The following is a 14,359-nucleotide window of genomic DNA, read 5'->3' as shown; positions in this document are numbered from 1 at the left end:
ATATTGTCAAACAAAATGTTAGATAAAAATTATTGTCCGAATATATGTAATATCTTAACTAGTTTAGGAAACAGAAATTATATAAATAATATAGGCTTGTCTCTAGAGGCCCTAGTAAATTTTTATATTTTTTTAAATCAAAATTTAATATTATTTTAAAAATAATAAATACCAAACAATAAAATCAAAATATTATTAACTACAATCAAAACCAAATAATAAAAATGATCTTTCAAGGTGTTGATAAATACTTCTGTTATTAAATGATAAAAGATCTTAATAGACCATTCCTTAGAATGAACTATGAAAGTAGATCTTTGATCTATCAATCAATGAAACCACATTCGAAGATACCTTACATCAATGAAATCTCAACAAGCAGATACTCCTATAGCAACTAGTCTACTATGTAAATTTTGAGTGAAAATTTACACAAAAGAAACTAAATTGATTAAGAAACTAGTGTTTTGATGTCCTTACATTGCTTTTAGACTTAATTTACTTTTTAAATATGAGAAACAATATTATCTCGAAAAAGTTATCATTTTGATAGCGGGAAAATAGATATTTTTTGGCATATATGTCATTTGTAGGAGAAAGAATATCTTGTCTTCTGAAACGTATTCAATAGTTCAACTGGGCCTTCTTTTACCTTAACCATTTCCCAGTGAATCTTAAATAAGAATTCACATGTCTCTGGATTGTTAGAAATCCTATATTGTTAAATGAGGAAGCTATATAACTATTTAAATATGCGAGGCAATCTCCACCCTTTAAAGTACCTTTTGGAATGAGTTAGGCCTTTATTTACACATATCCTTAAAGTTTATCTTCACCTTCAAATTAATAAACATATAGTCAATCACAAAAAGTGAGAAGAAGTTTTGATATATGTTTGAAACAAACATTTGTTTGAAAAAAAATCCATATACCTGATGTAAATCTAGATTCTTTACTTCTTCTGTAAGCTCAGCAAGTGTTAAGCAATGTTTACATGATCTTCCATTCCAACCAATTATAGAAAATTCAAAATTGACAAGAAAAGCATTGAAACTTTGGGGTATTATAGCAAATGAAGCAAAAATGCCAGCCTGGAAATTTATATTGCAGATAAAATGTTCTTACCTATTGTTTTTGTTTAAACATATATCAAAACTTCTTTTCACTTTTTTATCTTTTCACTTTGATGATCGAGAGGCATATGAATTCTTATTTAAGGATTACTGGGAAAGAGTTAAGGGAAAAGAAGGCTCAGCTTCAATCTATGTGACACAGTGAAAAGCAAGAACGCAAAACAGTTACCTTTTGATACCCTTAAAATTCAAGAGAATTTTGGAAAAATGAAATCAGTTTATAGAATATCAAAAGCTGCCTATTACAAAAGAAACTAAAGAAAAACCCTACAACTGTTTCTTAAATGGAATAGGAAGATATTAAAAAAAATTACATAAATTCTCCAAGACTGGCGGTGCATTTAAAATTTAAAACTGTCGCTGCATTAAAATTTAAAATTGTCACTACATTAAAATTTATCAAATTACTCCATGAACTTGCAAGCTAAAATTCGAAACACCAAACTTGACAGAAATTACAAAATCACTAATGCATTAGCATGTCCGTCGTGCAATTCAACTACCGAATATATATTTATAAAAAGTTACGAGAACATGAGTCAGGAATATGAGGCATGTAAAAGTCTCCTTCAAATAAATTTCATCGCTATATACGGTCATGAATCTTCTTATCTCCGCTTCACATGTGTGATAATGAGATTCATGACTGTGTATAGTATATTGTCGTTTGTTTTTGTTATACATACGAGGTCATTCATGCTTATCCTATTTTGGCTAAATTTTGCTCCACTGGTCATTATGGGAAACTTGATATAAACCTCTTTGCTTCTATATTGATGTCATGTTTTCTGCTGTCTGTAATGCAATATCATTGTCGTACACTTCTTTTAAGTTTATAGCAAACTGCATGTACTCTGTTCTAAACTTGCTTATTGGGTCTCTCAATTAGCCTATGACTGATGGTAATTGTTGAATCTAGTACACATGTTTTCCTAATCTGATATGATTCTGGAAATTTTGTCTGTCATTTATGTTTTTGACCAACTGAGCTCGACCAAACTCAAGCTAAAGCAGTAACCTACCTATTCCATGTGTTGTGATATACACATTGACTCAACGCACAAATGTGCTGAGTGCATCTTACTGCTACTATCGTTTGGTTCAGCATGTTTCAACTCAAAACAAACTGTATCTGCAAACTCCAACTGCTCAAAATGGTTAAAATGTGCTAAGCAATTTTGGTATTCCATTCTGAGATTAGGAATTCTCTTTCTGTCTTTGTAGTTTGATATCATGCTTACTAATAAGATGCAAATAAATTGAGTTGAAAAGGATGCCATTTATCTCTATCAAAAAAATTAAAAAAGGACCACTTATATAACCAAAATATCAAAATTGGAATTTATGGCACAAAGTTGCAGCTGAATAAAAACGTCCGTGTAGCATGATGTTCTTATGCATCAAAAGATGTTACAATTACAGTCTACTGCAGAAGGACAAAACAAAAAGTGAAAAAAAAAACTCAATTGCAATTGACCTTGGGCAGTTCATACTTCAGACCAAAAAAAAAAAAGCAGTGGCGAACTGAAGTCCAATTAAAAAAAAAAAAAAAAAAGCAACATGGATTTAATGCTTTCATAATTATAAAATCAAAGATCTCAGCTGATGCTGGCTTATACAAGTTGCTTGAGATGGCGAGTTGGATTACGTGAACTCTGCTTTATTTGGCGACTGGCCAAGTCGTGAAAACACGAAACTGGATGAATATGTGAATATAACAAGTCAAGTTAGTTAGTGATGAGATCCCTAAATTTGGTTATGCAATTCAATGCTTTCTCAAATTCACTTTCTTCCAAAGCAAATGTGAAGCGGCAGTAGCCTGGAATCCCAGTCCACGAGCTGCTTTTGATACATAAACCTGTGGACTTCACAATGGCTTCCCTGATATTTGTGTCATCAAGCTTCATTTCGTAAGCCGAATCATCATCAGAAGTATGCTTGATCTTAACAACCTTATTCAGGTACGCAGAAGGTTTAGCAACCATTGAAACACCACCACGAGGCTTCAGCGCATCCCATCCACATTTTTCCAGTGTCTATGAAAAAAAAACAAACCATGCCAAACCAAAGAGAGTTAAAACTCAAAATTGCAAGGATTCATCGCTTAGGTTTGACATTCACATGGTTCGGAAGAACAGAGATAAAAAAAGAGTCATTTCATTTGTCAATGATTTTATACATTAAAACAGTAACAGAAGCAGGAACTTAATTGCTAATGCTGAATCTAATTGTGCATTTAGAACGCTCAAAATTAGACACAATATTGCATTTTCAAGATTTTTACTCATTTCCCCCCATTTCTCCATATCAAATAAATAAAACAAACTTTCAAAGATAATTAATTAAGACTTCGCATTTACATCAGCAATTAAAGAGGCAACACGTCATGGATGTTGAGTTTTGAAAAAGGAAAGACAGACAAAAGTCCTATCCTATGGTTCAGCATTTTTCACAAAAGGCACTCTTACTTTTTCACTGATCAATTATCATTTGGAATTTAAGAAGTATAATGAAAAATAAGATAAAAAACAATAAATGAAAACAGAAAACTTCCAGCATAAAAATTGATTACCTCTTTCATGCGCTGAGCTCTGGAATTTAAATTTCTTGTTTGCTCCGCAACAGCATCTGTCAAGTCCTCAGCTTTTTGCTCATTTAAGGCCAGCAACTTCTTTATAGCATATTTGACAGTGGCATGAGGTTTACACAAACCTGGAAAACCATGAAATGCATCAACCAGAAAAGGGTGGTTCAAAACCAGATACCCAAATTTGAGTACTCCACTTAGGAGCTTCAAAGACAATCCTCCAAGCAGAGACACGCAGAAAGATGGGTTGCCAGAGGAATTCAACTTTGATATTGTTGCCTCCAAATCCCAGCCACCCCAACCTTCACAATCAAATTCCATTCCTGAGAATGAAGTGTCAATTACAACTCTTGCCCCATGTTTTGCACAAGTAGTTAATATGTCCTCCAACTCTTTGTTGCTGTAAAGCGAGCCTGTAGGGTTAATCGTTGGACCAGAAACGTATACCCATGGCTTGTCCACCGTGCCAAGTACTTCATTTAGTGCCTTATCAGTCAGTTTGAAACCTGACCCAGAGTCGGTAGGAATGCTCAAAATGTTTGCTTTTAGAAACTTGGCAGCCAAAACATAGTTCCCGTTCGAGCCAGATGGGAAGCAAAATGTTCCACCTTCTTGGATGCAGCATAGGATCAGCCTATTGAACAGAGACTGGGTGAAGTCTGCATATATGAACTCTGTGTTGTTGTCAGTAGGGAACCTGTAATTGCTCTTAATGAATTGTTTGATGCTAGGGGTGACATCAGTTTCTGATTCAGCTAAGTTCTGTCTTGCAAAACTTTCAAAGATTGCACCCTTGACAGGAGATGGAATGGACAAGAAACTTTGATCTGTATCCATATGAATCAAGGAAGACCTTTCTTCCTCACTGATTGACAATTCAGAGTCATTGAGAACTGAAATAGCAGAACTTGCAAATCCAATTGCATTAACTGATTTACTTTTTTCGCATTCCCTCTGGGAAAAGCATTGAAAATCAATTAGGTAATCAGATAACTAGAACTTAAACGCAGTCATTCACCCGTGAACAAAAAATCACAGATAAGTATCATGTAATGTTAAATAATTCAATGAGCAGTACCAGAACCAACATTGAGAACAATTGGTCAATAGATTGAAAAGTGAAAAGCAGAAAAAAGTAGTAGTATCACTTTTCTAGTGACAAATAATGTTTTCAAGAGACATTGATTTCAAAGTCTTATTTCACAGAATCAGGTACTAAGTTTTGGCTGAACCGGTAGCCTGGTTCAAACTTTGCAGGATGCCAACAAAGTAGAGAGTACAAATTTTTTACAATCAATTCAGGACCACCACAACTTATATTCTAACTTGTTTTTCATCCAAGAATTTATGATTGACTTGAAAAGACATGAAAAATGAAACAAAGGTACCACAACAAAACAACTAATCAAATTTGAGATTCTTGCAATGTCTTTTTCCAATATTATAACATGGAACTATTCATATTTGATTATTATGCCATTTGGCTATCTTTCAAATCTAAAAATGGTGCTTTCCTGCAATGATCGAAGACACTGAATAATGAGGATAATTAACAAAATAAAAGAGTGACAAACCTCTGCTGGTGGATGTCGGTTTGCAAGCTGAAAAGCTAGAAGTTCATGGAAAAGACAACCATAATATAACTGCCTGATTGGTGCAGTATTTCCTTCCAAAACTTCCACAGTTTTGGACAAGGCCTTAAAAATAGCCTCTTCTTCTGAAATGACAAAAGCTACCTCTAAATCTGAATAAACCTGGAGCAAGCATAAACCTTTTATTAACAAGGAGAATCTATAACCTAAAGAGCATGCAAAATGACTAAAGTGCATTAAGATTTTGTGACACCCGAGCAATAAATAGAGTTGATTGCTACAAAACAAATACCTGATTCTTCACAAGGCCACAAAGAATTGCAGCATGAGAAGGTAGATGAGTTCCTGCAAGATATTTAAGGACTCCATTGGGACTTGGAAGGCTGGATAGCTCAAGGTGATCAGATATGTCTAACAGAAGCCTGGATCCAATCTCTCTAGTAATATCTAAAAGCTGAACAAAACCAGAACTTGTGACAGCCTCAAATTGAGCCATCCCGGTAATCACTACCTGTGGTTTGAGTTTCTTTATAAGCTCCACCATTAAATCAGACTGTCTAGGTGCCTCGATGACTGTAATTACATCCTTTGAAGGGTCATAATTTTCTGTACCCTACAGTAGGATAAATAGCTGTCATTATTAATTACGGAGAAGGAATTATACTTCTATGTCAAAATTCATATTTATTCATATAGCAAACGAACTACTCTGTAAGCTTTTTTGAATTTCTGAAGACTCTGATGCTTCTTCCATAAAAAGAAGTCCTTGAAGAGTTAATAGACAATAATAAAAAAATATAAAATTATATGTACTCTGTAAGAGAAAGAAGGAAGCAAGGGGCTCTGTGTAGAGGATTTTACAAGTTTTTTTATAAAATAAATTAAAAAGAAAGGTAACATAATATAACATGAAGATGGAAAATTGTCCAAGGCCATAAGAAGAAACAGAGTTATATAACTACAGGAATCTACATGAGAAGAAAGCACAAAAGCATTACTTGTTCAGACCCAAACATCCTTAAAAATGGAAGATCCAGAAAGCATAAAACGACAATTGTTAATGAGTGTCACTCCAACGAGAATAATTACACACCTATTGCACTAGTTCATTTTTACCTTTTCAAAATCATCTCAAGAATCAATTTTGGATAATTTTATATATCCGGAGCCATTAATATATGTCTTTCCTCAAAACTATTGCTTGTCAAGGCATATCATGGGTCTGTGCATCTCATGAAATATGAAATACCACTTTAAGACGAGCAATTTTATGATGGCTAGAAGATGAAAGTGATAATAAAACTAGAGGTGGAACGAGAAAAAGAAGACACAAATATAAGAGTTGTGACAGATGAATGCTTCCAAATATCTTGCAGTAAGTTCACAAAGAGGAGGAGCAGGGGCAAGCCTGACTATTCAATTAGACAATCAACCTGAATCTTTCGTGCTCAAACAACAACAAATTAGATAATGCTAATTTGTGCAAGCAAGCACAATTTCAAGGCATGCAACTTTCTTGGTCAAGATATAGATCCAGTGGCACAAGAAATGTCACTAGTCAATTTTTGGATGATAGATTATTACATATAAAAAGGAAAAGTTTTTCTAATAGTTGAAAATTTCGGCCAAAATAAAACCCCTGCACATAGATAAATCGCCAAAGAAGTTCAAATTTGGGCAAAAAGGAAAGAGGAAGAGCTTGTTTTTGGTGTTGATACCTTGTGAGACTGGACCAAAAATTTGGTGTGGACAAGCTAGAGATGTCATATTTGGGGCACTCCTACAAAGTCTTCAAGATCTTCAAGAGGTAAGGATCTTGAACCTTTTTAGTTTAATTAGCTAGTTATGAACAATGAATGATAAGATTCAAAGTGATATTCATATATGTGGTATGTCAATTTTTAGCAAGAGTTGCTATTGGAAGAAATTCTTTGCAATTGGTTCAACAGTTTAGATTTGAATGCATCCACAGGCATTCTTCCAATCCTTAAAATAACAATTCCATACTAAGGTTAGAAACCATAAGCTCTGGCAACATCCAATCCCATATAGATAATATTCAAAGCAAAAGTTCGTGTCTTGTTTAACATATCAAAACATGTCAAATTTTGGGATTTCAGATAGCCATTCCTAATGAATTCACAAGTTTAAGGCATCTTTACTAATGATAGTCCTTTGATAGAAATTTCCTCTTGATTTCAAAATTAATAGGAATATCTTGGCCAAGACTTGCAGTGGAAATAACACAATATACACTTTCAATTTAAGCAAACCCCAACCCAAAAAATAATTTCAACATTTATTTAACAAATGGGCGTCTGTTCAGGAACATTCAAGTTACAAAAGCTACATCATTTCAACTATAACACAATTAGCAAACTATGATATAACACCAAATAAATCATACCTCAATTGCCAAAGATGTTAACCACTGTCGAGGTAGGTGTCGAGTCAGATGTTCATCAACAATTGCAAGACGAGGTGAGAATAATCGAAGAGTATTTTCAATCGCGACAGCCCTTGAAGGAAAGATGACAACATTCTTGCAGAAGACAGGAAAGTTGAGTCAAAATGCAGTTTATATAACACAACAAAAAAAAGATGATTAGTCATGTTTTACAGGTATGAGAATTCTGAACAAATAAAGATGAATAAGCCAACAGAGCATGTAAAGTACAATCTGTACAACATGAGAAAAACCACAACCAGTCAACCACTAGGATGTAGGTAGGACATTGTGAAACACCATATAGAGATGAACAATAGTCCATGATACTGAACTGAAAGTACAAAGAACTTTCACGTTGTGGACTTCAATAAGAAGCATAGCATGGCAATAACATAACTAGAACCGCGAAAAATAGAAGTGTTTTTCATCTTTTTGTTTATGTATAGCAGAGGAAAAATCAAAGTTTCATTACACAATCTTTATGCAGCAAAAACATGAATTGCAATATGCATTTTCAACAAACAAGTTTTTCTCACTTCATAATCCATCCTTAAGAAGATCAGGCCAACATTCAGTACGCAGCTACATAAGAGGGCATGATATAAATCAAAAAGTATCTGAGAGACGGAAGCAATATAAATCAAACAGGGAGTAGCATTTTCTTTATATGCAATGGACAAGCCAACTTTTGTAATAAAAACACATAGATTTTAAGGTTTAATCTAAAAATTTGGACTTGTAAAATATCAACTGAGTATCAATACAAAAAACTAAAATTTATACAAAAAAATACTCCTTGCAACATCATATTCCATGGTAAGTTCCCAACCTATCAATTCCTTCTTGACAAAACTCTGTCTTGCCCTGTTTTGGTTCCATGAAATGCTCTATAACTAAATGAGCAACAGATTAAATTTTGAGTTCTTTGCATACTCAATGGTTAGCATCCTGTGACTTTTAAAGGACCCCGACCACAAACATTGTAAAGAGTAAGAGAAAAGAAATGACATGATAACTGTTATTGATTAAGCAGGGAATGCATTCTTACATTTGAATTGACTGGAACATGGTGGTATATCTTCAAAAAGTCTGCAATTAGATTACGAAAACGTATGCTTCCGGCTGGGGACTCATAAGGGAAACATGATCTCTCTTTCAATTCACTGGCAAGATAAGCAAGGAATGGAATCTTCTCATCCGCAACCGAATCATCCCCAAAAGATAAATCTAATGAACTGCTGACCTCTTGGAAGCCATTCTTGAGAAACTCAAAAATTTTCTTAACCTGTTCAAAATTTTCAGGTACCATTCCTTTAGCCATATCCCATAAGTGATAAATATATGCTTACCGGAACAATCATGACAAATTAACCGCGGACCTGGTTTGGTTGGCGTAGCTGACAGCTATACACTGACAAAGCATGAGCAATACGGCCACCAGCCTTCCCATAGGCCCATGCTGTTCTAGCACAAATAGGCTGATCTCCAGAAAGACCCATAAAGAACTCAAACCGATGCGGACTGTTTTTCTCAATTTCAACTAAGGCTGATATATCTGTGTCACCAGCCTGCAACAAAATGTTTTCAGGAGGAGTACAGAGTGGACGAACAAACAGATATTTACTTGACAAGTTTTCATGCCTGGATAATTTTAGTCTGCCAAAGCTTGTTGATGCGAAATCCACGGCGTTCAAACAAGCGTTTACAAACAGCTTGTCCTGGACGGCCACCCATATTGAAAATCATAATCCCCATAGGCTTGATTACAGATATGCCTTCCTCAACAGCCCTAGCAATTAAACCTAAACCAAACTGATCCTCAACAAGCCCCTTTATATCAAAAGAATAAGGATTAAAAAAACAAGAATTAGCAAAAATGAACTCAATATGCAATAATGGAGCAACTAGCTCTCAACATTAAGCCAGAGTCAACCCATATCAATGCACACTCCAATTATCCCTCCCCCATCTGGACCCCACATATAAAGAAAGCACATAGAGAAGGTAAGTTGTAAAGAGAGAGAGAGAGAGAGAACTAAAAGCCTTTTGTCTAAACATGAGAGGACACAAGTAAATTGTCTTCCATTTGACCAAAAACAAACAATTCAAAGTAAAAGCCTGAAAGAAAACGTAGAAAAGAATCTTTCAATGAGAATGCATGATTATGAACTTACATGAATCGTTAGAATTAATGAAAATGAAGATTAATATACTTAAACATAAATAATGATATCAGATAACTCCCCATCTCCCTCAATCATGCTCTGTGTTGTATATGAATATCCTTTGTCACCTTACAAATGCATATGGAATTCATTACATAATTGTAAGTTGATCATTATTTGTCTTCAAACTGTTTTAGAATTTAGAAATCACACTTCCCCTTCCAATCTTTTGTCAGTTTAGCTCATTCAATCCACATGATTACAGGTAAAGTAGCACTCCTTCAGAAACAATCATTTGAAAATTGGTATAAATTTAAATATAGTTGACATAGATGAGATTCAAAGTTCTAATTCCTTTAAGCTAGTCTCAGACAGCAATATTTTATTTTATTTTCTTGCCCGGTGCACTACGCGTCCCCGCTGAGCGAGGGTCCGGGGAGGGGTCCCACCACAAGGGTGTACTGGGGGCAAGCCTTCCCCTGCCAATTTATTTGGCAAGAGGCCGCTCCTAAGACTCGAACCCGTGACCTCTTGGTCACACGACAACAACGTTTACCGTTGCGCCAAGTCTCAGACAGCAATATCAAACTGAAAAATTTCTAACAGTCACAATCAATTAAAGTATAATAAAACAGTGTTAAACTAGCACTTTGACAATCTATAGCATCAATTCAGCACGCTCCTATTCGGTGCAGAGGAAGGTATTCCATTTGACTCTAATTTAGTACTTGCAGCAGCAAAATAATTAAAAGTACAGATAAAAGGAAATAATTGAGATCATCTCCAACCTGAAGTGCACAGTAGTTGCTCAATGAATACAAAAATTCCTCACTTGCATTTTCTGTAATCATTTTAGACATTGCATCAGGATTTGGGTTAAGAATCTGCAAGAGGAAAAGTAGCAAAGGCAAAGTAAGAGTTCAATAATACCGGTGAAAACATAATCAGTCGCAGGAACAATTAACTCAAGATTGTGTTTTGCTAATTTGCTGCGTCATGAATTTGATAATACCTGGGGTATGCATCCAACAATCCGTTCAAGTTGAAGGTCATTATCTCTACAATAACCAAGTAGATCAGATTCATGAAACTCCACTCTGTCTAGTAATGTTTTCTTCTCTGCATCATAGATGGGTTGGCCCTTTTCATCCAAAGCATTTAAGTATAAATTTATCCAGGAAACCTTTACTGCTCTAGGATTGATATCAAGGCCATACACCTGCAAATGGTTGTTTAAGCATTGACGAAAACAACTGACAGAAAGCTTTATTGATACACTCTTTGGAATCCTATTATATAAGAAGGAACAAGACAACACAAGGAAGGGAATAAACCTTTAAAGGTAACCACTTGTCAGCAATAGCAATGGTAATCCATCCATTTCCACAACCAAGCTCAGCAACCGTCTTATCCTTGAAGATTGAGTCGGGATGTCTATTCAATCCCTCGTAAAAAGTGAAGGACCAGTCTTCAGGGATAAAAATGCTAGGGATAACCATCATTGTCAATTTCTTTCTACCCTGATAACCTAATCAAAGAGAAGCATCAGAGCAGCTAAAAGACACCATTTTAGAGGTCCAAAATTAGAAGTTCCATAAAACAGATAGGTGAAAGAAAGACGAGATATACTAGTCTTTTACTTCTTCTTTTTTTGCTACAACATGCAGTAACGAACTCATTGTACGAATGAAGACATACAGTGTCCATGTCAAGCATATTTGTAATAACACAACTAAAAATATTACCATGAAAAAAAAAGGAGCACACATAAGCACATATTCCATTGTTTCTAGATTTCCAGGGACAGTAAATAAAGTAATTTATAAGGATACTATTTTGGTGAATAAAACTTAATTCAAGTAAAACCTTGAGAAAGCTAGAGAACTGAAACAAAATGACATTGAGCTTTCTATCCTCCAGCAAAAACAGGAAAAGAGAACTCGGTGGGCCTTTTGTGCATGTAGGCTAGCATTAATGTTCAAACAATAAAGACATTATACGAAGTAATAATTTTTCTGAAAGCGAGAGAGAGAATTAAGTGAGCCATATAATACAGATAGCTATCCACATTACAATCTTGAAAATACTGTAGCACATTTCTGAGTTTGACACACTTCAAGATTATCAGAATCATTAGAAATCGGTTTTGAGTGTGGAACCAATCCCAGTTCAAACAGTTAAGAGATTTATTAATCCAGTTTGGCATACGATAATGTTCATCAGCATATTGAGATAAATCCATATGCAGGTAAAATTGTAAATCTATTCCCTCCAGATTTGATATGTTCCAAAAGAATTGAATTCCTTTTACTTCAATTCCATTTCATGCTACCAATTACTGGTTCTCTTTTAGAATGTCATTGACTGATTTGAAAAGCTTGTGACGAAAAGGATAGCAACGGAATTATCAGTAAAAGCACTGGATTCTTTACTTGGTTCAATGACCAAATAATTGGAGCTGCGGATATTGTTTCTTTATTATTATAATAACGACTTCTATCTATTATTGATGGCCTCGTTTTTTGTGATCTTGGAAAACGCATGAATACAAGCAAAATGCCAAAAAAACTTGGAGAAAGAAACTTCAAGCAAATTTTGAGATGAACTATCATTTGCGACAAAAGACAACTATACGAAGACAAATTCGAACAGTAAAAAGGGTGAAGTGAAAAAGTAAATATCTCCTTAATTTCGTTATTTTCCTTCAGATTTCCTCTATTTTCCAGGCAATCAAACACCATAAACATGTCCATTGAACCATATTGTCACTAACATTAACTGCATGCATTAACAATGAAATGTCAACATCCTCATTCTCAGCAACCAAACTCTCACGAGATAATAGTCAAACAAAATTACATTCGACTCATAGATCATAAATTCAATGCTCTCATTTTAGTGTTCATAATTCCTTCGTTTTCTCAATACAGGCATACAGAAAAAATACAGAGTGATTGTAAATACCTTCATATTGGTTCAAAAAGATGTCCTGGATCCGGAAATGGTACTTGTCGAGACAATGATCGGAATCGCCGACATGCTTATGGAGATCCGAGAGGAAGATTCGAGCCTGAGCTCGGGTATTCGGGTCCTCCAGCCGCTCCAACAGTAACCTAAACGCAGCGTATGCTGAATCGCCTGATTGCTCACACTTGTTCAAGAATTCATCGATGGATAGAGAGACCGCCATTTGCAGCTCTGCCACTAAAAATGGAGAGAACTGTGTGCAGTGCAGCTACAGAGAAAGATGCAGAGGATGAGAGATTTGTTGCTTCCTTTTATTGGTTATTGAGGAAAGAGAGGGGAGGACTTTTCCCGGCCTTTATTTTATTTTATTTTTTATTTTTATTTATTTGGACCTCGAGTCTTTCCTTGACTTTAGGGGGTGTTTGGTTAGTCCTATATACAGTAGGGAATGGGAATCATGTATTTAATTACTATCGTTGATGTTTGGTTTTATAAAATTTAATGTAGGAATGGAATCATATTCACCCCGGGAATCAACCATTCCCTCTCCCTTCCCCTTCAATCAAATATGATTCTCATTCCCTTATTAAATTTAATTAAAAAAAATAAAAATAAAATAAAACCCATGTTTTTATTTTCTCAAAAAAAAAAAACCCACGTTTTATGTCTTTAACTGCCTATATATAAAAAAAAATTAAAAAGTTAACCACCCACACATATGTTGTACTGTATATTATAATATATTGTATTCATTTATATAATATAATTTAGCATATTGTTACTGTTAATAATAATTCTAAAAATATAGTATAATAATATAATCTTTCTAGGATTGTAGATTCATAAAATATAATCTAGTATATTATAGTGGATTGCTCTACAAATAGTATATTGTTAGAATAATAAATTTTATAACTATAATATAATATAGTATATTTATTTATATTAATTCAATTTATAAATATTTTTATAATTAATTTTTTTTCAATAGTTTCCATATTTTATTTATTTATTAAAATTTAAGAAATTTTAATTTTTTTCATTATCGATTTTGATTTTGATTCCAATTCCGAAATTTGAACCAAACACTCTTAAAAGTAATCGGATTCCGATTCCGAATTAAACCAAACAAAATAAATAAATAATCATTCCGATTCTGATTCCGTAACATTCCGATTCCGATTCCAATTCTGATTTCGAAGTTTGAACCAAACGCCCCCTTAGACGATGTCATGGGTTTGTATAGTCTGTGGTCGTTAACAGGGATTCATGATATGGTCTTTAAACTTGAAAAATCTTCTCCCTCTTTTTGAAGTAAGGAGTGAATAACAATTTGTGCATCGCCCTCGATCTCGACTAATTGATCTCCTCTATCTTTTACGCAGCTAAGTGTCTCCCGACATGAAATGGCTTCAGCTACTGTCAGATAAAATATGCCCATCGTGGAATCGTATCTGGCTGCTACA

At 34.4% G+C, this 14,359-nt stretch overlaps 1 protein-coding gene across 1 annotated transcript; it reads right to left on the bottom strand.

The window, feature by feature from the left end:
- Positions 1 to 2,582: 2,582 nt before the first annotated feature.
- LOC136225953 (methionine S-methyltransferase) lies at positions 2,583 to 13,233 on the bottom strand. Its single transcript, XM_066014165.1, has 12 exons — positions 12,891 to 13,233; positions 11,261 to 11,454; positions 10,939 to 11,145; positions 10,715 to 10,810; positions 9,403 to 9,591; positions 9,141 to 9,329; positions 8,810 to 9,046; positions 7,720 to 7,854; positions 5,605 to 5,925; positions 5,295 to 5,474; positions 3,706 to 4,674; positions 2,583 to 3,169 (listed from the first exon to the last, which is right to left on the bottom strand). Exons 1-12 carry the CDS (start codon positions 13,114 to 13,116, stop codon positions 2,861 to 2,863), a joined length of 3,252 nt encoding a protein of 1,083 aa, XP_065870237.1. The 5' UTR covers positions 13,117 to 13,233; the 3' UTR covers positions 2,583 to 2,860.
- Positions 13,234 to 14,359: the final 1,126 nt, after the last annotated feature.

Source organism: Euphorbia lathyris, chromosome 4, assembly GCF_963576675.1.
Source record: "Euphorbia lathyris chromosome 4, ddEupLath1.1, whole genome shotgun sequence".
Classification (NCBI taxonomy): Eukaryota; Viridiplantae; Streptophyta; class Magnoliopsida; order Malpighiales; family Euphorbiaceae; genus Euphorbia; species Euphorbia lathyris.
Note: the sequence above shows the minus strand (reverse complement) of the source record. Positions and strands in the feature narration are given on the sequence as shown.